The following is a 23,506-nucleotide window of genomic DNA, read 5'->3' on the forward strand; positions in this document are numbered from 1 at the left end:
CTAGAAACATCGCCAAAGGGAAGGGAAACAAGGGCAAAAATGAGCTATTGGGACTTCATCAAGATCAAAAGCTTTTGCACAGCAAAGGAAACAGTCAACAAAACCAAAAGACAACTGACAGAATGGGAGAAGATATTTGCAAACGACACATCAGATAAAGGGCTAGTATCCAAAATTTGTAAAGAACTTATCAAACTTAACACCCAAAGAAGAAATAATCCAATCAAGAAATGGGCAGAGGACATGAACAGACGTTTCTGCAAAGAAGACATCCAGATGGCCAACAGACACATGAAAATGTGATCCACATCACTCGGCATCAGGGAAATACAAATCAAAACCACAATGAGATACTACCTCATGCCAGTCAGAATGGCTAAAATTAACAAGTCGGGAAAAGACAGATGCTGGCCAGAAAGAAATTGTAGGAATAGTGTAGGAACCCTCCTACACTGTTGGTGGGAATGCAAGCTGGTGCAGCCATTCTGGAAAACAGCATGGAGGTTCCTCAAAAGTTGAAAATACAGCTACCCTATGACCCAGCAATCGCACTACTGGGTATTTACCCTAAAGATACAAGTGTAGTGATCCAAAGGGGCACGAATGTTTATAGCAGCAATGTCCCACAATAGCCAAACTGTGGAAAGAACCTAGATGTCCATTAATAGATGAATGGATAAAGAAGAGGTGGTATGTATACACACACACACACACACACACACACACACTGGAATATTATGCAGCCATCAAAAGAAACGAAATCTTGCCATTTGCAATGATGTGGATGGAACTAGAGGGTATTATGCTGAGCGAGATAAGTCAATCAGAGAAAGACAATTATCATATGATCTTCCTGATATGAGGAATTTGAGAGTCATTGTAGGGGGCTTGGAAGGTAGGGAAGGAAAAAATGAAACAAGATGGGATCGGGAGGGAGACAAACCATAAGAGACTCTTAATCTCACAAAACAAACTGAGGGCTGCTGGGGGGAGGGGTGTGGGGAGAGGGTGGTTGGGTTATGGACATTGGGGAGGGTATGTGCTATGGTGAGTGCTGTGAAGTGTATAAGCCTGACAATTCACAGACTGTACCCCTGGGGCTAGTAATACATTATATGTTAATTAAAAATTTTTAAAAAGAAAATTAAGTGGGTATGTTAAGATCACTTAGAAGCACACCTTTCCATAACTGCAACTAAGGACAAATGTGCAGGCCTGAAAAAAAGCACAGAAGGTCTAAGCAAGTCCATGGAGGTCCTTAGACTGGGGGGCTGGGAGTGGGGACTTTTCTCTTTCCCAAACCTGTCTGTGCTGTTTGTGTCCAGGACAGTATCAGTGGCCCCTGTGATTTCAAATGTTCTGTGTCACCTGTGCTCCTCTCTGTCTTTACTCAGGGAGCCTGGATGTGCAAGGCATCCATGCCTCGGAGGAATTCCTGGGGGCAGCGATAGGAGAAGCCGCCGCCCCAGCCATCATTATGATCTGTGTGGTCCTCAGACAGAGGCACCAAGGTCAGCGGCTTATCCACCCCTCCTTGCGTCCACTCCCTCATCCTTGCTTCCTGGGATCACTCACAAACACTTGATCCACCTTTTCTTTCCTCTCCCTTTTTCTTATAATTAACGTTTTAATCAGCTGGAATTGATTTTATAGTATGAGGAGTGACTTGGTGTTTTTCCAGTGGACTCACTAGTTGTCCCAAGCACACCTGTTGAATAACTCGTCTCTCTCCTGTCTCAGTAGGTCCTTGAAGTGGCACCACCACTGTGGTCTGCCCACAGGTCCATACCCCCATGGTACTCCTGGTAAGGCCCTGGTCCATCCCTTGAGCTCCACCCTGTGGACAGTCTCCGCCCAGGCACCAAGATGCCTTCTTGGCAGCCTTTGCATTTCCTGTTGCTTCCGGTCCTCCCTTCCTTCTCTGAGCTCCCTCTCCATCTTCTCAGCTATGCTCCACCTTTCCTGAGGCATGAGGCTGCCCTAGGCCTGCCCTCTGTGCTCCCCTCTCTGAATTGTAAAGGTGCTCTCTCCTAAAACACAACCCCTCTGGATCAGCTTTTCTCTTGGGCACCAGACTGCCTGGTTAGGCTCTCCCCTTCACTCCTCAGCGCATCCTCTGGGACTTTAATGAACATGTGTGAGCACACACACTCACACAGGCATGCACGTGTAGAAGCATTCATGCACATAGTCCCACACAAATGGGATGAACACAGTTCATACACAAATGTATGAATACATACAGTTGTGATAAGACATCTATTTTATGTAGAAGAACCTCAGGCTCAGAGATGTGTCCCAAGTCATACAACTACTGAGTGGCAGGACCCAGATTTCTAGTGCTTTCAGCTCTACTCTGGGTGTTCTTTAGTCACAGATTTACAAAAATACAGGGTTCCGTAACAGGGAAATAAAATGAGAGAATCCACATTAAGCAGTCATCCCAGTGCCTGGGAGTGTAAGTGCTACGTAAACAGTAACTGTGGGGACTAATGATTGCTATGGTCATTGTCAGCCACAGGCTGGGACTAGAGACACGGATGGGCGGCCCACTCCATCCCTGTCAGGCAGGAGGCAGGCGGGGCTGCCGTCCTTCGGCATTTGACTGTCTTTGGTGTCCCCTCCTGGCCACTACGTGTAACTCACAGTGATGAGGGCTAGGAGGGGACCCCAAGCACAGCAGCCTGCTTACCCCAGGACACTGGACTCAGACAGGTAGAATGGTCCTCCCCCTTTACTCCAGGATCGTGAGAGGAAGCAAGTCTTCTGCACTGCTGGGAGCTGAGGTTGTTTCCCACCTGAACACACATAGGCACACACTCACGCCCAGCCACAGTATGTGCACACACTCTTGTGCTCTTCCTCTCACATGGGCAGGCCCCCTAGACTTGTACCCAGCTTTGTACCAGTTACTATCAGAAAGGCACATGGTATCAGAGCTGTGATGACTTCATTTGTTTGTTTGTTTGTTTGTTTTTAAAGATTTTATTTATTTATTTGACAGAGAGATAAAGAGATCATAAGTAGGTAGAGAGGCAGGCAGAGAGAGAGGAAGGGAAGCAGACTCCCTGCTGAGCAGAGAGCCCGATGTGGGGCTCAACCCCAGGACCCTGGGATCATTACCTGAGCTGAAGGCAGAGGCTTAACCCACTGAGCCACCCAGGCACCCCATGACTTCATTTGCTGACTGTATAGATGGGGAAGCTGAGGCCCCAAAAGAGGACTTGGCATTTGCTGACTGTGCACCAGGGCCAGGTGTTAGGGTAGCAAGGAATATGCCATTTGTGGTCAGTTTCCAGTTCAGGAAAACAGCACCCAGGGACCAGTAAGGACATTGTCCAGGACCTTAGCATCCACTGGGAGAAGCAGGTGTCTCAACAAACAGACATAACAAAGAATCATGAGAGAAAGGATGGACACTTTTGCAGAGCCCACAGGAACCAGGACCCAGCTGTCAGGGGATGATGGAGGGGACTCCGGGGCTGAGCATAAAAAAGAAGATGTTACTGGAGATCAAGAAACAAGCAGGGCACGATGGGCAGGGAGGACAGTGCTGAGGCTTACGTGGAAGAGCAGCAGGGCAAAGTCCCCTGGAAGAAGGCTAGGGATGAACAGGATGGTGAACTGAGCTCCTTCTCCCCCAGCCCCAAAACAGGCACCCAGGGAAGGCAGCAGCTGCCCCCACCTAACACAGGGCCAGGAGCATTCCCACACCTCTGCCAGTGGAAACCCCCAAGGATTCCCACTTTACACATGAGGACTGGAGCACAAGGAGGCTTAGAAACCTGTTTAAGGCTGTACAACTTAATGGTGAGGGCAGGATTTGAATCAGGCAGACCGGTTCCAAAACCTACCCCCCTTTTAAAGAAAATTATGGTAAAATACACATAAAACTTATGATTTTAGGCATTTTTAAATGTACAGTTCAGCAGTATTATTAAGTATATCCATACTGTTCTGCAGTCATCATCACCATCTATCTCCAGAACTTCATCTTCCCAAACTGACACTCCAAAGCCATTAAACAAGAGCTTCCCTTTCCCCCTCCTTGTGGCCCCTGGCAGCCACTGTTTTACTTTCTGTCTCCATAAATTTTCCTATTCTAGGTACCTCGTGCAGGTGGACTCATGTAGTATTTGTCCTTTTCAGTCTGGCTTGTTTTACTAAGCATATCTTCAAGGTTCATCCAGGATGTAGTATGTGTCAGATTTTCCTTCCCTTTTTTAAGACTGAGTAATATCCCATTGTCTAGATATACCACATTTTGTTCATCCATTCACCCACTGATGGACACTTAGGTTGTGTCCACCTTTTAGCTATGGACATGGATGTGCAAATATCTTTTCTTTTTTTTTTTTTTAAGATTATTTATTTTAGAGAGAGAGAGTGAGAGCAGGGGGTAGGGCAGAGGGAGAGGGAGAGAATCTCTAGCAGACTCCCTGCTGCACGTGGAGCCCAGTGTGGGGCTCAATCTCATGACCCTTGATCATGACCTAAGCCAAAATCAAGAGTCAGATGCTTAACTGACTGAGCCACCCAGGCGTCCCCAAATATCGTTGCTTTCAAAAAATGCACACTCGTAGCACTGTGCAGAATCACCTCACATAAACCCCAGGGTAAATGGGCATCAGTCTGGAAGGGCAGGAAATGAGGCAAGAGAGCCAGACAAGATCTGGTGCAAGAGAGAAAGAGCTGCAGGCCAAGGAGGTGCCCTGAGAGACACCACAGGGGGAGGAACGCCTGCTAAGGAAGTGGTGTGGGGCCTACCTCCCAGAGACACCCTCCGTGTCAGAGTGGCAGCGGCCCCAAAGGTGGGGGGTGGGTCTTGGAAGTTTGCAGAAGCCTGTGTTCCTCTTCATTCCTGCTAGGCTCATCTTCACACAGTGGGCTAGCCAGGAGCCCAGGCCAGGGGGAAGGCAGCTGACCAGCAAAATCTATCAGAGAAGTGGACAGCCAGTGTCTCAGCAGTAATGACAAACAGGCAGGACCCCTCCCACCCAGGGCAAATGCACCTGGCTATGCCCCTGACTGCCAGCTGCACTCACTGTGCTCTCTGAAAGAAGGGAGCACTTACCTGGCAAGGCACAATAACAGCAGATGAAAATGTTCCAGGCCTGGGCAAACAGATCTCTGGCCTCTCTCCACTCCCTTCAGCCTAAACAAACAGAGAAACATCATGGATATGTTAAAAGATTCACTAGCTCCAAAGATGTGGGCCAACTAAAGAGAGGGGGCTGTTAAAAATCAGAATCTCTCTAACTCGAGTTACAGAAACATGTGAACTCCTACCCAACGGAGAAGATGTGTTCTCAAGCTCATGTAGAGCCTTTGGAAACACCGGCCCTGTGCTGGGGGAGCAAAGAGACCACACCTTCCGCAATCCACAGTCTCTCACCAGGTTCAATAAAATGAGAAACAATAAGAAGACAAGGTTAAAAATACATTTTGGAAACAAAATTAATTTCCACAATGGAAATTATAAAAACATCTGGAACTCCATGACAATAAGGTATTCATATAAAAATTATAGACTTCCACAAAATTGATAGAGAGAAATTTATATCATTAAATGAATTTGTAATAAGCATGATGGAAAGAGACAGAAGAGAAAGCGGAAGGCAAAAAGCTGATGGGTGAAAAAAGAACCTAAAGTGAAAAACAGTTTAGAAACAGACTGCTATAGGGGCTTCTGGGTGGTTCAGTGGGTTAAGCCTCTGCCTTTGGCTCAGGTCATGATCCCAGGGTCCTGGGATCGAGCCCTGCATGGGGCTCTCTGCTCAGCAGGGAGCCTGCTTCCTCCTCTCTCTCTGCCTACTTGTGATCTCTGTCTGTCAAATAAATAAATAAAATCTTAAAAAAAAAAGGACTGCTATAAAAGTATGACCTGTTGGATATGTCCAAAGAAGTATTCAGAATAGTCTTTAAGTATATATGCATGAATAGTCTTAAGTATATATGCATGTACCTGAGTAGTATAAGAAAGGTATAATTAAGCAAATAATACAAGAAGATTTCCTTAAAAAGGAAGAAACAAGATACAAAGTCACTTAACTTAAAAACAACTGTAATAAAAGTAGACTTGATAAAATCCAAAAATGGTTCCTTAAAAAGGTCATTAAAATAAGCAAACCTCTGGGAAGTCAAGCGAAAGAAAAAAAGAAAAGGTATAACTATGAAAACATTAGATTAAAAAGTGACATGACTAGATATGAAGGAGATATTTTAAACCACAAAAAGTAGATACAGCTTCATTGTGGTTGAATTTGTTTTCCCTGGAGGAAGTAGAAGATTTTCTTGGAATGCATAAATCACCAAAATTGGCTTACCAGGAAGCAGAAAATCTGAAAAGAACAATAAACATAGAATGAACAAAACAGGTAATGAAGGCATCATGGGGCTCCTTGAGCCTTCAGGGATAGGGGATTGTCATCACGGAGTTACAAAAGCACAGGAGAAAACAGGAAGCTCCCAGTTCCCTCTACAAGATTAACACACTTTCTACAGGACCACACACAAACGTCTGCATACGAGCGTACACGCGAGCACACATATGCTTGTGCACATACACACACGGAGGGACACGTTGCAATGATGTAGAAAGGTCTCCCAAGACACATATACTAGCAAAAATAGAAAGTTTCCAAACAAAACAGTTCTATGTGTTTGTTTTTTTAGATACTCCACAGAGGAAAATTTAAGTGTCTAAAAGAGATCTGGAAGATACATATCAGATCAGCAAGGTCAGCTGTGAGGAAGATAAAGAGATGAGAGTTTCGGAGAGAATAACAGAGGGAACTGGTTCTGTTTACACTCTTCCTATATTGTTGGAATGCTTACAAACTGAATATATTCATATATTACTTCAAAATCATTACTTTTTTCAAAATAATTAAACTAAGTGTAAATCAATCAATAAAAGTAAATAAAACCAATAACTAAACTTGTAAAAGTAACTTGAAGAGAGAAGAAATCGTGTCTTTAAAGATTTTTTTTAAAGTAATCTCTACATTCAATGTGGGATTTGAATTCACAACTCCAAGATCAAGAGTCACATGCTCCGTGGTCTAAGCCAGCCAGGTGTCACAAGAAAACTAATAATTTAACAATTGCTAATTATTCTTAGGCTAAAGAATAAAAATTAAAAATTTAGAAAACATGTGGAAAGATCTTTTATAATAGGAGGATATTTAAAGTTGAAGATCATTTTTTAAACTAAAGAGGTAGGAATGAATCACTCAAACAGGACACAAACTCTCAAAGCCATAAAGGAAAATACTAGATTTGATTGTACGGGCATTTAAAACCTCTGTATAAAGAAAAGGATCACAGACTTGTCAAAAGACTAGTATGTGTCATATTAGGAAAAAAATAAAAGATTTATAAACAACCTCAAGATTTATATCCAAAATATATAAGGAGGTTTTTCAAAATTAATATGGCAAAACAGCCCAACAAAAAAAATGAGCAAAGGATATGCACAAATCACAGAAGATTATGAGAATAGCAAATGAACACTGGAAAACATGCTGGAGCCTTCTGGTTATCTAATAAAAATGCAAATTTAAACAATAATGAAATACTTCTTGTGTCTGACAGACTGGCAAAAATTAAAAGTATTGAGCACATTTACCACTGGCAGGAATTGGGAAAATTCTCAATTATTTTTCAGGTAATTCCTCTTATCTATTGATCTTTTCTTCTCCTTCTGGCAGTTGTATGAGAGGAATGTCTCTAATGAAGGTCTCTAATGGCCTTTCCTCATCTCTCCTAGAAGAGCCCCAACCTGATCCCTGCTCATTCATTTCTTCCTACTCATCTTTAAACTTCTCATCAAGTTTATCATTTCAGTACTTATATTGTAAATACACAATATCTCCAGCAGCTGGTTCTTCTTCATAACTGCCTCTAGCCTATTTCAAATATCCTCTTGAGGATATTTACTATGCACATGTAAATGCTTTTCCTGTCTTGTCTATTTATCTGCTCCCTCTGGTGTTCAGTTTGTGGTCTTTCCCTCTCCGGATTTACTCTTCTCATCTTCTATCTCCCTCGGGATTTCTCATGGCTTTTTTTTTTTTTTAATTAATTAATTCATTTATTTTCAGAAAAACAGTATTCATTATTTTTTTCACCACACCCAGTGCTCCATGCAATCTGTGCCCTCCATAATACCCACCACCTGGTACCCCAACCTCCCACACCCCCCGCCACTTCAAACCCCTCAAATTGTTTTTCTCATGGCTTTTTATCTTAGACTCTGGGCTCTATCGATTAATTATCCCTGTTGTGACATCTCTAAGGTTTGGGTTCATAGGATAGCTAGCAGTCAATATTGATTAATTATTATTAATAATTATTATTAGGAACCAGAAGCAAATTTACAAACAAAAGTCGTATCATCAGATGTTTTCATGGGTAAAGAAAATGGACGTATGAAGACACTGCTTGTGGGAGTATGAAGCATTACACTCTTCAAAGGCCAGATATTGTGGCAACATATTCAAATGACAAAAAATAGACTGGATGTTCCATTATAAGATGGTGTAGACTTGCCTGTCTGCTCCTTCCCTCTAATATCACTAAATACACTAGAAATAATCTAACAGGCAATCATAAAAGGATGCTATGAGGTGGAATAGGACGGCAGACTGGCCAGGAGGCACAGGACTTGAGGAATGACTTTAGGAGTAAGTATCTGAGTTTCATTTTATCTCCCATTTAGTCCATGGGTTGCTATAACCAAAATACCATAAGCTAACTAGGTGGCTTGAACAACAGAAGTTTCTTTCTCACAGTTCTGGAGGCTGGGAAGTTTACGATGAAGGCACTGGTAGAAGGTGAGGGAAGTAAAGGAAGGGGAGGGAAGAGGAGGAGAGGAGAAGGTAGAGAAAGGACAAGGCAAAATTATTCCTTGATACCAAAAGTACAATCCATAAAAGGAAAAATTGCACAATTGGACGGCATTAAAATTAATTTTTTATTGCTCTGCAAAAGATCCTGTTAAGATGATGAGAAGACAAAATACAGACGAGGATGAAATATTTGAAGATCATATACCTAAGAATTTCTGAATAGAACATATGAAGAACTCTTAACATTAAACAAATAAAATTGAAACTGTAAAAAGAAATGAACAGATACTTGACCAAAGAGAATATATAGACAGCAAATAAGGACAAGAAAGGATGGTCAACAAAATTAGCCTTAGGGAATTGGAGAGCCCCAGGCAACAGGAAAGTACCAGGGAAATCATGGAGTAGGAGACTTAGGGAATTGGAGAGCCCCAGGCAACAGGAAAGTACCAGGGAAATCATGGAGTAGGAGAAGTTCAGAACAATGTTTATGAACTCCTGAGTTCCCTCCTGAACTCTATAGGTCTGACCCTAAACAGTGTATCACTGAAGAGATAGATCAATGTGCAGATCCCATATAGGCTACTGCATAATGCACACATGAAACTGACCAAAAGAACACCACCAGAGCTTTGTAAATGAAACTAACAACTGTCAGAACTCACAGAAGGCTTGTTAGGACTTGCAGCTAAACAGCACTTACAGGAACATGCATAGCATTAAGTGCTTATATTAGAAAAGAAGAAAGGTCTCAGATTATTAATCTAAGCTTCAACCTTAAGATATTAGAGAAGAAGAGCAGAATAAAATCAAGGCAAGCTCAAGAAAAGAAATAATAAAGAACAAAAACCAAGGAAAATGAAGAGTAATAGAGAAAATCAAAACCAGAAGCTCATTCTTTAAAAAAAAAAAGCCAATAAAATTAATAAATCCCTAAGAAGACTGACAAAGAACAAAAGTAGAGAAGATACAAATTACTAATATCAGGTATAAAGGTGATACTATCACTACAGACCTCAAAAGATGATAAAATGATGGGAAGGGAATCCTACAAATAATTCTATGCCCATAAATTTGGTAACTTAGATGAAATAAACTAATTCCATTTCATAATCAAAAAATTCACTCAAGATGAAATAGATAAGTTATAGACTTATCTATAAGTTATAGTTACATCTATAAGTTATCTATAACTTACAGACTTATCTATGTTATAACTTATCTAAGTTATAAGACTAGCCTTATAACTATTAAAGATAGCGAATACATTTTTTATTTCATTTTTTTAAGGATTTTATTTATTTATTTGACAGAAAGAGACACAGTGAGAGGGAACACAAGCAGGGGAGCAGCAGAGGGAGAAGCAAGCTTCCTGCCAAGCAGGGAGCCCGATGTGGGGCTCGATCCCAGAACCCCAAGATCATGACCTGAACCAAAGGCAGATGCTTAATGGCTGAGCCACCCAGGCGCCCCCAGAAAACATTTTTTTTAAATCTATAGGCCTACATGCTTCACTGCCAAATTCTTTTTTTTTTTTTGCTTTTGTTTTTTTTTTTCAGTGTTCCAAATTTCATTGTTTATGCACCACACCCAGTGCTCTATGCAATATGTGCCCTCCATAATACCCACCACCAGGCTTACCCCACCCCCCCAAAAAAACCCTCAGTTTGCTTCTCAGAGTCCAGCCAAATTCTATCCAACATTTAAAGAAATAACTCCAATTCCATTTAATCACTTCCAGAAAATACAAAGGGAGAGAACACTTCCTAACTCATTTTATAAGGCCAGCCTTACTCTGACACCATAATCAGATAAAGACACAAACACTCTGTAGATCCGTATCTCTTACAAACACATATATAAAAATGCTCAACAAAGCATCAGTGCATCAAATATAACAAAACAGTAAAAGAATACTATGCCATAACCCAATGGGGTTTATCCCAAGAATGCAATGTTAGTTCACTATTTGAAAAAGAAATCCATGTAATCCACCATATTAACAATCTAAAGACGAAAACCACATGATTATATAAATTGGTGCAGAAAAGGCACTTGGCAAAATTCAATACCCACTCATGATTTAAAAAGAATTCCCAGCTAACTAGAATGGAAAGGAATTTCCTCAAACTGGGAAGAGCATCTACAAAAAAATTGGGAATAAAACAATGATGCCCACACTCATCACTCCAATTTCACATTATATGATAAGTCCTAAATAGTCCAATATATCAAGAAAAAAAGGCATATAGCTGGGAAGAAAAAAAACTGTCCCTATTTGCAGACAACATAATGGTCTATGTATAAAATCCTAAGAAATCATCTAAAAACAATGGTAACAAAAGCCTAGAACTAATAAATGGGTCTAGTAAAGTTGCAGGATATAAATACAACATATCAAAATCAAACATTTCTCTAAAAACTAGCAGTGAACAATTTGAAAGCAAAATTTCAATAATTGGTATTATTTGCAATGACTCCAAATTATTAAATTATTAAAAATCTAGACATAAATCTAATAAAACATGCATAGGATCTGTAGGCTGAAAACTATAAAATGGTGATGAAAGAAACCAAAGAAGACCTAAGTAAATGGAGAGATATGGCAAGTTCACAGACAGGAAGACTCAACAGAGCAAAGTTGTCAACTCTCTGCAAATTGATTTCGACTTAACACAATCAAAATTACCGCAGGATTTTTTATAAATGTAAGCAAGTTTATTAAAGCTTATACCAAAAGGGAAGGGTCCTAGATGAGCTCCAACAATTTTGAAAAAGAGGAATAAATTTAAAGGAATCCCACCACCCCTTTTGAGACAATATAAAGCTACCATAATCAGGGGTGCCTGGGTGGCTCAGTGGGTTAAACCCTCTGCCTTCAGGTCAGGTCATGATCTCAGGGTCCTGGGATCGAGCCCCGCATCGAGCCCCGCATCGAGCCCCGCATCAAGCCCCGCATCGGGATCTCTGCTCAGCAGGGAGCCTGCTTCCCTTCCTCTCTCTCTGCCTACTTGTGATCTCTGTCTGTCAAATAAATAAATTTTTAAAATCTTTAAAAAAAAAAAAGCTACCATAATCAATTGTATGGCCAAGAGTTAGACACATTGATCAGTGGAACAGAATAGAAAACCCAGAAATATACACTCACAAATATGCCCAACTGATTTTTGATAAGGATGCAAAGATGTTTCCATGAAGAAAGGTTAGTCTTTCAACAAATGACATCAGAAAAATTGGTTGTAACTTAAAAAACAAACAAACAAAAAAAACCCCTTAATCCAAACCTTACAGCTTACACAAAAAACTCAAAATAAAAATCATAAAGCTTCGGGGCACCTGGGTGGCTCAGTGGGTTAAAGCCTCTGCCTTTGGCCCAGGTTATGATCTCAGGGTCCTAGGATTGAGCACATCGCATAGGGCTCTCTGCTCAGCAGGGAGCCTGCTTCCCTCTCACTCTGCCTGCCTCACTGCCTACTTGTGATCTCTGGCAAATAAATAAACTCTAAAAAAAAAAAAAAAACTTAAAAAAATCAGAAAGCTTTAAGACTTTCAGAAGAGGGGCACCTGGGTGGCTCAGTGGGTTAGGCCGCTGCCTTCGGCTCAGGTCATGATCTCCAGGTCCTGGGATCAAGTCCCACATCGGGCTCTCTGCTCAGCAGGAAGCCTGCTTCCCTTCCTATCTCTCTGCCTGCCTCTCTACCTACTTGTGATCTTTCTCTGTCAAATAAATAAATAAAATCTTTAAAAAAAAAAAAAAAAGACTTTCAGAAGAAAACAGGAGAAAATCTTCTTAACCCAGTGTTAGGAAAAGAGTTCTTAGTCATGACACCAAATACACAATCCAGAAAAGAAGAAAATAATAATAAATTAGACTTGACAAATGTTTAAAACTTTGCAAAAGACACTGCTAACAAAAAGACAGCTGTAGACCAAGAGAAAATGTTTGCAAATCACATATATGACAAAGGACTTATCCCAAAATATATAAAGAACTCTCTAAATCGACATTAAAAAAACAAACAATCCAAATAAAAAGAAGGCAAAGGCTTGAAACCAAACTTTACCAAAGAGGTCACTATATATGAAAGGCAATAAGCATATTAAAAGATACTCATTATTATTGGTCATTAAGGAAATGTGAATTAAAACCAGTACATACCCACTAGAATGGCTAAAACGAAAAGTACTGGCAATACCAAGTGATGATGAAGAGAAGAGTACTGTAACTCTCCCTCTCATTGGTGGCAGGAAAGCAAAAATGGAGCATAACAAATAACATGGAGGACATAGGGAGATGGAGAGGAGAAGGGAGTTGAGGGAAATTGGAAGGGGAGGTGAACCATGAGAGACTATGGACTCTGAAAAACAATCTGAGGGTTTTGAAAGGGCGGGGGGTGGGAGGTTGGGGGAGCCAGGTGGTGGGTATTATGGAGGGCACGTATTCCATGGAGCACTGGGTGTGGTGCATAAACAATGAATTCTGTTACGCTGAAAAGAAATAAATAAAAATAAATAAAGACATATAAGTCTATTCATTTTAAAAAAAATAATGTTGGGGCGCCTGGGTGGCTCAGTGGGTTAAAGCCTCTGCCTTCAGCTCAGGTCATGGTTCCGGGGTCCTGGGATCGAGCCCCACATCGGGCTCTCTGCTCAGCGGGGAGCCTGCTTTCCCCTCTCTCTCTGCCTGCTTCTCTGCCTACTTGTGATCTCTCTCTCTGTGTGTCAAATAAATAAAATCTTTAAAAAAAAAAAGAATGTCAAATTAAAAAAAAATGGTACAGCCATTCTTGAAGTCTGACAGTCCTATTAGCCCATATGACCAACTCCTATGAATAGCTATTTACCCTGGAGTAATGAAACTTATGATTACATAAAAACCTCCACACAAATGTTTATAGCAGTTATATTCATAATTGCCCAAAACTGGAAAAAACCAGTCCTTCCGTTAGTGAATGGATAACCAACTGTGGCCTACGTATAGAGTTGGATATTATTTAGTAATCAAACAGAAAGCATCAGTGATACACAGAACAATTGGGATGAATCTCAAAGGTACGATGCTTAGAAAAAGTAGCTATTACACGAGTTACAAGTCTTATGGGGTTCTACTTACCTGACACTCTCAAAACAAAGCTATGGTGTGGAATAGCACATCAGTAGTTAGCAGGATGGCTTCCTTGCATGAGTTAGTGCTTGGGAGAGAGGATTGTTTGATATCTTGATTGTGGTAGTGGTTACATGAATCTATATTAGTAAATCACAATATAAATATTCATAAGGATGCAGAGATATTTCCATGAAGAAAGGTTAGTCTTCCAACAAATGACATCAGAAAAACTGGTGGTAAATTTTTAAAAAAACCAAAAAACCAAAAAAAACCCTTAATCCAAATCTTATACCTTACACAAAAAAATCAAAATAAAAATCATAAAGCTTTAAAACTTTTAGAAGAAAACAGGAGAAAATCTCAACCCAGGGTTAGGAAAATTTATATTGTATATTGTGCTGAAATACAGAGACTTACACACCTCTTTAAAATGGGACCAGCGGAGAAATAAAAATTTGAAACTCTTTTCTGTACCAGTCACTTTGCATGTAATCTCATTAAATCCTTAATACTGCAAGATTGGTTATTAACCCCATCTTACAGACAAGAAACTTGAAACTCAGAGATACTCAGCAACTTACCTGTCACCTATCACAGTGAGTGGCAGAGCCTGGAGTCCACCACCCAGACCCTTCCTACACCTCAACACTGGGATGGTCAAGTTTGCCAGCAGTAGTGTAAGAGGCTGGGAAAGAGAGGCTGTCCTGTTTGTTGATGTCACTTACATGTCTGGCTTCTGTCCACAGCCTTGCTGAGCTGGACCTGCTCAGCTCTAGTCAAGTGAACTGCAACACAATCACTGGGCCTCTTGGGCAGCACTGCTCTGCTTATATGGGTTGGACTTGGTGATTTTGAGGTATCTGAAAATACTGAACCAATGGGAAGCATGTTAGACTAAGGCCCACCTGTGTTCAATTTTGATCCTTCCCTAGATAACTCAATCAACTTCCAGGAAGGTGGTGATGTCTCTTAGGAATGCATGTAAGCCCAGATACTAGGTCAACCCGAGCTTTAGACAGTACTCCTAACGACCTCTTCAGATGTCTCCATGTGACTGTCCACAGGCACCACGCCCTAAAAGCGAGTTCCTCACTACCCAGCAGAGCAGCCACCAAAATCCTCAGTGCAAGCCAGACACCTAGGAGTCCAGGGATCTTTCCTGAAACTCTTTGTTCTCACAGCTCTCAGATCCAACATACCTCCAATGTTACCTGCTAAAGCTCCCTCTCTGCACCATCTTCTAGCACTCCTGTGTTAACCTCCTTCCAGTATTTACCTCTGGATTTCCTCCACATTATTCTCTACTCACCAATAAAGGGAATTTTCAAAAATACAAATCTGACCATGTTTTCCCAGCTAAACATCCTCCAAAGGGCTTTCCAGTATCTTGAAATAAAGACAGTATCTTAATGCAACCTCATCACCTGCCTCTCCATTTCCTTCTCTATCTTCCTCTATAGCTTCCTACAACCCTCTGCCTATCCTGGCTCCAAACACACTGGCTCACACGTTATTGTGCTGCCTTGTGCCACAGGGCCTTTGCAGATACATTCAATTCCTGCTGGCTGATTACACTCTTCTTCTCACTCCTACCTTTTGCCAAGTTAACCTGCTTCTTCAGATCATGCACCAAAGGTCACTTTATTCCTTTAAGGAAGCCTTCCCAGACCTCCTACACTATAGAGCCAGACTCTTAAAAATGACCAAGGACTTTAAAGTTTTTTTTTCAAGTAGGTTGTATCTATCAATTTTTATTATGTAAAAAATGAAAGTTTTAAAGTATTTTCATTAATTTGTTTTAAAAGAACACAAACTAGCCCATTACATGGCTAACATAAATTAATAGAAGCAGCTGGATTCTCTCATCTGTAGTCAGGCTACTGCACTACTGCACATCACAGAACCTCTGGGAAACTCAGCTGTGCACTGAACCATACGCTCTTTTCTAAATTTTAAAGTCAATATCCACCCCCCGCAACCAGGAAGACTCATTATAAAGGTGACAGAATAAGCAATTATCCACAATAATCAAGCATTCATCCCTAATGAAAACTATTAAGCCAAAGTTAATAGGAAAGTATTTTAATGATATTTTTGTAGCACAAATAATTAAACTGAAGACAGGTAAGAGGAATATGAAGGAATCTACAAAACCATAAATAATACTCCTTTAAATCCTGACATAACCTAGATACTGAGAATGAACTGGTGTCCTATCAACAGAGTTTCCATTTCTCTTCTCAAAGGCACAGTCTGGGCAATAAATCCAACAAAGAGGTCTTTTTGGGCTTCAATGCCCTGTGGTCATTTACAAGTACTGGAATATTTGAAACCATCCATCTCTGCAGATCCAAATGACAGTGTCTGTCTGAAGCTCATTTTGATGGCTCCTCAGGCCCCTTCAGGCTGGCCTTCTGATTTCTCCTTTCTTTCTGACCCTGAATTCGGAAGAGCTTTTTCCTGAGGTCCTTCTGTCGTTTCAGTTTCTCTTCTTCCTCCTTCTGCTTCACTTTGAAGTGTTCTTTATTGTGCAAGTGTCGTTGCTCCTTGGCCTTCTTCATCTTCTGACTATGCACTGTACTCAGAGCATCCAGCAGTGCAAGGATCTGACAAGGACAAAACCCAGTGAGCATCAGAGTACGCAGACATCACGTTTTCCTTCTAAGAGTCAGGGGACATAAACACCTCAGCTCATGTATCAAACCTAGAATCAATCCATGATCCAAATGAGTATTAACTCAGGGAAAATTTATCCTAAACTAGGAAATCATAATTGCATGGAAGCATAAGTAGGAGCATATTTACTGAGTAAAATACTTAAATAATGGCCTTTATCACAAAACTACCTTTGTTAATCACTGAGGATACTACATAAAACCAAGAGTGATTTGCCAGCTGGGTGCATATTAATCCCCATTAAAATGCACAAGACACAGCATGACTAAACAACAGGAGGGAAATGGACTCTGGCCTTTCCTCGAACTTCCAGTTCTAGCACCTCAAATAAGTCTGGCTCATATCCTTTCCTGAAGAAAAATGAGAACGCAACAGAAATATCAACTGTGCTACAGAAAGCATTATTTTCACATAGAAATGCAACGCGCAGGAAGCCATCTGTTGACAGTACCTTCCTCTCATGAGGTTCCCGTATGACGGCTGGTCTCAGCCTGTCCTTCGGCGTCTTGCCTGCCTTTGCTTGGGTCTTGGGCTTATTCTTAAATGGCAGGGCCTTCTGCAAGGCTTTTGGAATGTGCACTGAATTAAAATGTTTCTTTTGCCTCACAATTGGCTGAAAGGAAAAATAAAAACAGTGATGTATTTAAATTATGCTCTATATGCATCTAAAACTTGCCGAAAATCTTCTCAATGGATTGACTTTTCCACATGATCAGTAACACGAGTCTGCTGACCATAAGAAATGAGGATTCAATCATCCATCAAACGTGATTGCCTCCATGGATGTACATTGCTCTGGGCAAAACAGAGAAACACAGAATATACTTGTAATCCTCCCAAAAAATCAACTGTATCCATGTCTACAGTATGAACTATCAGGATCTCAAGAGAGCAGATGAATATATCCAAAGTTTCTTTTAATGAAAAACCCACAACTTATTTTGGGGGCACTGAGGTAGTTTCTTTTAGGCTAATAACAATCATCTAGGTGTTCATCTTCACTATCAGCCTCTATGGATTCACTTCCTCTAATCAGCAGCAGCTCAAGTGCTCCTATCCGTGACTCTCATTAAAAAGTTTAACTTTATTGTTTTTGATGGAAGGCCAGCTGAGTAAAATGAGATTTAAATGACATATAAAGGCCAAACACTCTCTACATTCAGTTTTTAAGGTAATCTAATTTCTGTGCTTAAATTGAGATGACCAAAATTCTTAACCGCCTCAAAAATAGTAGTGGAAAAGTCTTGCCCTAGATCTTTACCCTCAAGGTCAACACCAACTATATAGAGAATATTTCTGGTATGTCTTTAAATTTATTATCAAAGACATCATCCACGATAATATGCAATGTACTCTGTTTAGGAGGAACCTAAAATGCTTAGAATGAGGAACTCGAAGAAAGCACATTCTGAAAAAAAGAGGAAGCACCACCACAAGCTTAGAGGTAGTTCTTGTAGGTACCATGTCCTATATTTTATTAGAAATTCATGTAACATGATTAAAAATTTCATTATTAATTACTTTATTAAAAAAGCAATGCCTGAAAATTTGTTTCTGGCAGAATGGCAGACTGATATCCTGAATCCCCTCTTATTATAAAACAATTTATATTTATCCTGCATTAAAACAAATCTTTCCAAATGCATTGCTGACCTGTGTAGAAAATAATGAAAGTTCTCAAAGACCAAATTCCAAATGAAATGGGATTTTGAAAGACACTGAGAACTTAAAATTAAAAAAATACTGACAATGCCAACTACTAGCAACTATTGTTGGTGGGAATCTAACCTAATCTACTATACCAGAATACTATAGGCATCATACAGTGAAAGCCAAACACACGCATACCCCGTACCTGGCAATCCCAACCTAGGGCGAGCAATGCAAAAGAAATGTGTGCCCATGTACACCAAACAAGTCACATGTAAGTGTTCGGAGCAGCATTTATAATGGCCCCAAATTGGAAATAATGTACATCAATGAATAAACTGACAGTATAACATAATAAGTTTCTACTTGACAGGAACAACATTTGAATGCCTACAAACACATGAATGAATCTCATAAAACTGAAGGAGAAGAAACTAGGCAAATAGTATATGCTGTATTTTATAAAACTCAAGGACAGGCAGAACTAATGTACATGTCAGGAGTCCAGAGAATGCCATTCTTTGAGGTGGAGGTGGGATAGTGACTAGAAGTCACAAGCAGGCTTTTGCTGTGCTGCTAACTCTATTGCTTGATCCGGGTGATGGCAATTTGGATGTGTTAAATTCATGAGCTGTATGCTTGTGATCCGTGTATTTTTCTGTATTTATGTTACCACTTCACTATAAAGTTTTTTAAAATTTTCCCAAAAAACCCACTCATTGCTTTAATAAAAATTAGCACATAAATTTTTTAAAAGTAATACGTGTATCTGATGGGGAAAAAATAGTTTAAAAGAGTATATAATGAAAAGTTTGTCTCCTTTCCAACCCATGAAAACCCCTACTACCACTTTCTGGAATTCTTTCCAAAATATTCTATGAATATACATGTTCATTCAATTTAATGGTAGATTTCCTACTTGAAAATTCTTTTTTTTTTTTTTAAGATTTTATTTATTTATTTGACAGACAGAGATCACAAGTAGGCAGAGGCAGGCAGAGAGAGAGAGAGTGAGAGAGAGGAGGAAGCAGGCTCCCTGCTGAGCAGAGAGGATCCCAGGAACCTGGGATCATGACCGGAGCTAAAAGCAGAGGCTTTCACCTACTGAGCCACCCAGGCGCCCCTCTACTTGAAAATTCTTAACACAGAAAACATTATGTACAAAGCATCTGGATGACCCTATCTATGGAGCTCATGTGTTAAGTGACTATACCTTATACAAAGAATCCTTGTTGGGCTTTAGCTTGACACCATGGGCAAGCCGGAGTTGACCTGTGGTCCTCATTCCTGACCAGGTGTCTTTCTCACCAACTGGTTTCAACAAAGATGTTACTGGGTTATAGAAGGCTGGAATGGAGACAGGATACCAGGTTCTCATGAAGACAATATCTGGAAAAAGACACAGTTTAACATTTTCAAAAGAAGACTTATAACCATCTTGTCAAACAAAAGAACAAAACAATCACCCCCAACTTCTCTAGTTGGTGGCATGGTTTTTGAAATAAGACTTCACCAAGTAAACTACTCTTGAATATCACAAAACTTTTGCTGGCTATGAATCACACGGCTCCACACACAGCGTAACTCAGCATACTGCTAAGATGCTCCAACAGGGGAAAGCTGAACTCAATTCCAAGTTTCTAAAACCTGAACTATAACCTCTACTCCTCACTGACTAGAAATCAATAGTGAATGGTAACATGCTGTTACGATTACACCATGAAGTTATATTTACCACTCATCAGCAACTTATCCTCAAAGCTGGCCCGGAAAGCTCCTTCTGGAGCCCGGAGTGCTTTCTTGATCTGTCCCCTTATGCCACTGACAGTTCGAATCACAGCACCTTCAAATTTGGCCACTTCCAAGGCAGAATTAAACATTCCCTATAGGTAAATGAAAAAAAATACACACAAAATCAGATATTTTACTTTTTAGTTCATAAAGGAGTCCTTGGTTAAAAAAAGAAAAAAACTTCTTTAATAGTAATAAAATAATCAAAATGTTTTTTCCCCACCAACAGTGGAATTACTAGGTCAAACGGAATACAATTCGAGGTCATCTTCCCCAAAAAAACATTAATCAAGATTCTATTGCAGACTCATTAGCATGTTCATCACTGGTATCTTTGTAGAAGAAAAGATTAAAAAGATATTTATCGGACTGAACTGGCCTAGAGAGCCTTTGCCATCATCAACCAGGGCTGGGCTGCAGCTCATATCCTATGACTTAGGTGTACATGTTCAGAAAATAAAGAGAGCTGGATAAATGCCAGTGACATTATTACCTGATATTACAAGAATACTTTATGATCATCTTAACTCTGTACTTTTATGGAAATACCCACTAATAAGATTTTCAATAAATGTGACTCAAACTACCCTCCCACATCATACTGCATAAAGAGCATCCAATTCTCCATACCCCTGTCAACAAGTATTTTACAAAATACTTTGTCTATTTTCCTTTTTTAAAAAATTCTGTCCATTTTTCTACTGAGCTGTTTAACAAACCTATGATTTTCCCCCTTTCTTAACACAATCCAAAAAAGCAGGGAAAAAAAAGAGTGAATGAGATTATGTTATTTTCAATATTAGCTCTGTCACAGTCTCACATGGCATAAGGAATAGCCTCCATTAGTATGTATCTCTATTAATGTCACCTTAAAATTTTCTGAGCACATTTAAGTGACATAGAGACCAATACAAAGAAACCAAAAATAGCAAAGACCAAGTTTATGAAAAATTTCACTCTTTTGCAAACATCAGACTGTATTTTAGAAGTATTTCATTCCTCCTTTAATAAAATATACATGTAAAATATGTGAGTATAAAGATATACAGACCTTAATGAATGACGTATTCTTGAAAATTTTATAAGGAAAGCCAGTTAGCTTTAATTTCTTCACAATCTTTATGGATTTATCCAGATCTAGGACAACTCCCGTAGCAGCTATCCGGAAATCAGGCTGGGAAGAACACCCAAAATTTGAATACAGGAATAATATCAGCAAGAGAAAAACTATTATTTTCTCTATGATACAATAAATCACCAAAGTGCATTTCCACTTACAACCAGCTAAGAATGAATACCTGAACTTGCAAAGCAGTATTTTAACAAAAGCAATCTAAAGCTATAGTACATGTAAGCCAAACTAATGATGATGTCTTGAGTATTCTCTGGAGAATGATTTTGCAATAACATAATTTCAAAACAATGACCAATTTGGAATGGAAAGGAATATGAAAATTTGGTTACAATGTTTAAGGAAGTAAATTGTGGACCCCCAGGGCAAATTTCATCTGCTCATTATTCTGTTTTCTGTCAAATAGGGCCAATAAAACCTGCTCTGATTGACCAAATGAAGACTATGTGAACATACTTTGCTCAACCAGCATTACTAGGGGGTAGTCTTATGTCTAGCTAGTGTCCAAAGTATCCTTAGAACCTAGTACAGTGCTTAGCACATGGCGAACACTACTTATTTTTAGAAAAACAAGGTGTGCCTGGGTTGCTCAGTAGTTGCTCAGTTGGTTAAGCAACCAACTCTTGATTTCAGCTTGGGTCATGATCTCAGGGTTGTGGGATCGAGTCCCCTATCAAGGCTCCAAGCTCAGAAGGGAGTCTGCTTGAAGATTTTCTGCCTCTTTCTCTTTCCCTCTGCCCTCCCCACTTCATGCATACATATACAGTCTCTCTAAAGTAAATCTTAAAAAAAAAAAAAGAAAGAAAAAGTCCAAAAAATGCATAAAAATATAAAATGTCACCAGAATCATAATAAGTCTACCTCTTCATTCCCAAATCCTACTTCAAAAGATGTAGGAAAATTAAAAGCAAAGAGAAGTTTGCTACAAATACTAGAAATGAGTCATTTTGAACTTCAAGTTTCATGTACATATCCCATATTCAAGACATATTTCTCAAACACAATCTGGAAAATAAAACATTCAAGATATTTACCATTATGCCACTGACAGACTGTACTGCCAAGAATCCAGTTCCCTGTGGAGTAATCGGACCTTAAAAAGAATAGGAAAAAAAAAAAAGAAAGAAAGTAAATACAGTGAATCACAAATTTTGAGTTCTGTTTTACATATGTACTTCATTCCAAAAAAAAAAGAGAGAGAGAAAAAAATCTTATGAATTGGAATTTCATGGAGAAAAACAAAACTACAATGGCTTAAATTAACCTATAAGCAAGTTGTTCCAATCATGTATTACCCCAAAAGGTTGCTCCACAATGCATGTGCTGTGGGGTATATTTTAGAAGTCTCTGTCTCCCATTGTGGTCTTCAATATAATAGAGTGGGATAGTCTGAAACCTCCTCCACCCTACAGAAAAAATGATTGGATCTCTGGACTTGAGGATTTTCTTATACCAACGATGTTTCTTCAGACGCATCTGAGGGAAGAAGAGATTTCAGTAAGATTAGTGGTGTAAGTATGTCCCCAGAACCCCAACTGCCAAAGCATGCAACAAAGGGTACCTACCTGTACATATCCAACATTGCCTTCACTATTGCCCAAACCACCCAAAATGATTGGGTAATGGGGGTCAAAGTTAAGCACAAATTCACAGGGGACATTTTCTATTTCAATTCGAACATACATCCCAGGTCGAAAACCCTCATACTGAACTCTGGCTTCATCATCTTGATCTTCAAATTCTGCTCGGTTAAGCTATATAAGAGAGAGGGGGACAAAAAAAAAAACAATAAAAAACTCACAATGCTATTGTCTTTAATAAATGTAAGATTAGCATTTTAAAAAATGAACACTTTCTCATAAAGGAACACAGACGTGATCACGCCTCATCCCATTTAAAAATAACATACCTTCTTATCTGTACAGTTTGTTTAGGATATGTCCCAACTCTTTTCTCCTTTGTTGCTCCAAGGTAGAGCAAATGCAAACAACTTTGAAAGCAACCCTTAATGCTGGTCAGCCAATACTCTCAGCTTCCCAGTCCACTTTCTTTTCTTACTCTCCAATATTTGATACTCAGTATCTCCTCCTCCCTTATCCTCACACTCAGCAGTTGACTGTTTCTGAATTCACTCAAAAACTAAGCAGTCTACAAGAATTTCTGCAGCCATCTCTCCTTCCAGGATTTACACTCACATCTAGCCTTTTACTCTTACTATTCTATTTCTCACTTATTATTGAAATTAATTAAAATTAAACAAAAATGTTAAATTCAGTCCCCTGGTCACAGTAGTCACAT

General features: G+C 39.7%; 1 protein-coding gene across 3 annotated transcripts in view; it reads right to left on the minus strand.

The window, feature by feature from the left end:
* Positions 1-16,025: 16,025 nt before the first annotated feature.
* Positions 16,026-23,506, minus strand: part of BMS1 (BMS1 ribosome biogenesis factor) — a 46,518-nt gene continuing 39,037 nt past the window's right edge. For all 3 annotated transcript variants that reach the window (XM_044240051.1, XM_044240049.1, XM_044240050.1), the window contains exons 16-23: positions 22,774-22,962; positions 22,504-22,684; positions 22,243-22,301; positions 21,128-21,250; positions 20,021-20,168; positions 19,499-19,674; positions 17,087-17,248; positions 16,026-16,565 (exon numbers count right to left, since the gene is read on the minus strand). In XM_044240051.1, coding sequence (XP_044095986.1) covers positions 16,335-16,565; positions 17,087-17,248; positions 19,499-19,674; positions 20,021-20,168; positions 21,128-21,250; positions 22,243-22,301; positions 22,504-22,684; positions 22,774-22,962 — 1,269 coding nt within the window. In that variant the 3' untranslated portion in view covers positions 16,026-16,334. The remainder of the gene's footprint in view (positions 16,566-17,086; positions 17,249-19,498; positions 19,675-20,020; positions 20,169-21,127; positions 21,251-22,242; positions 22,302-22,503; positions 22,685-22,773; positions 22,963-23,506) is intronic.

This window comes from Neovison vison, chromosome 2 (genome assembly GCF_020171115.1).
Source record: "Neovison vison isolate M4711 chromosome 2, ASM_NN_V1, whole genome shotgun sequence".
Lineage (NCBI taxonomy): Eukaryota > Metazoa > Chordata > Mammalia > Carnivora > Mustelidae > Neogale > Neogale vison.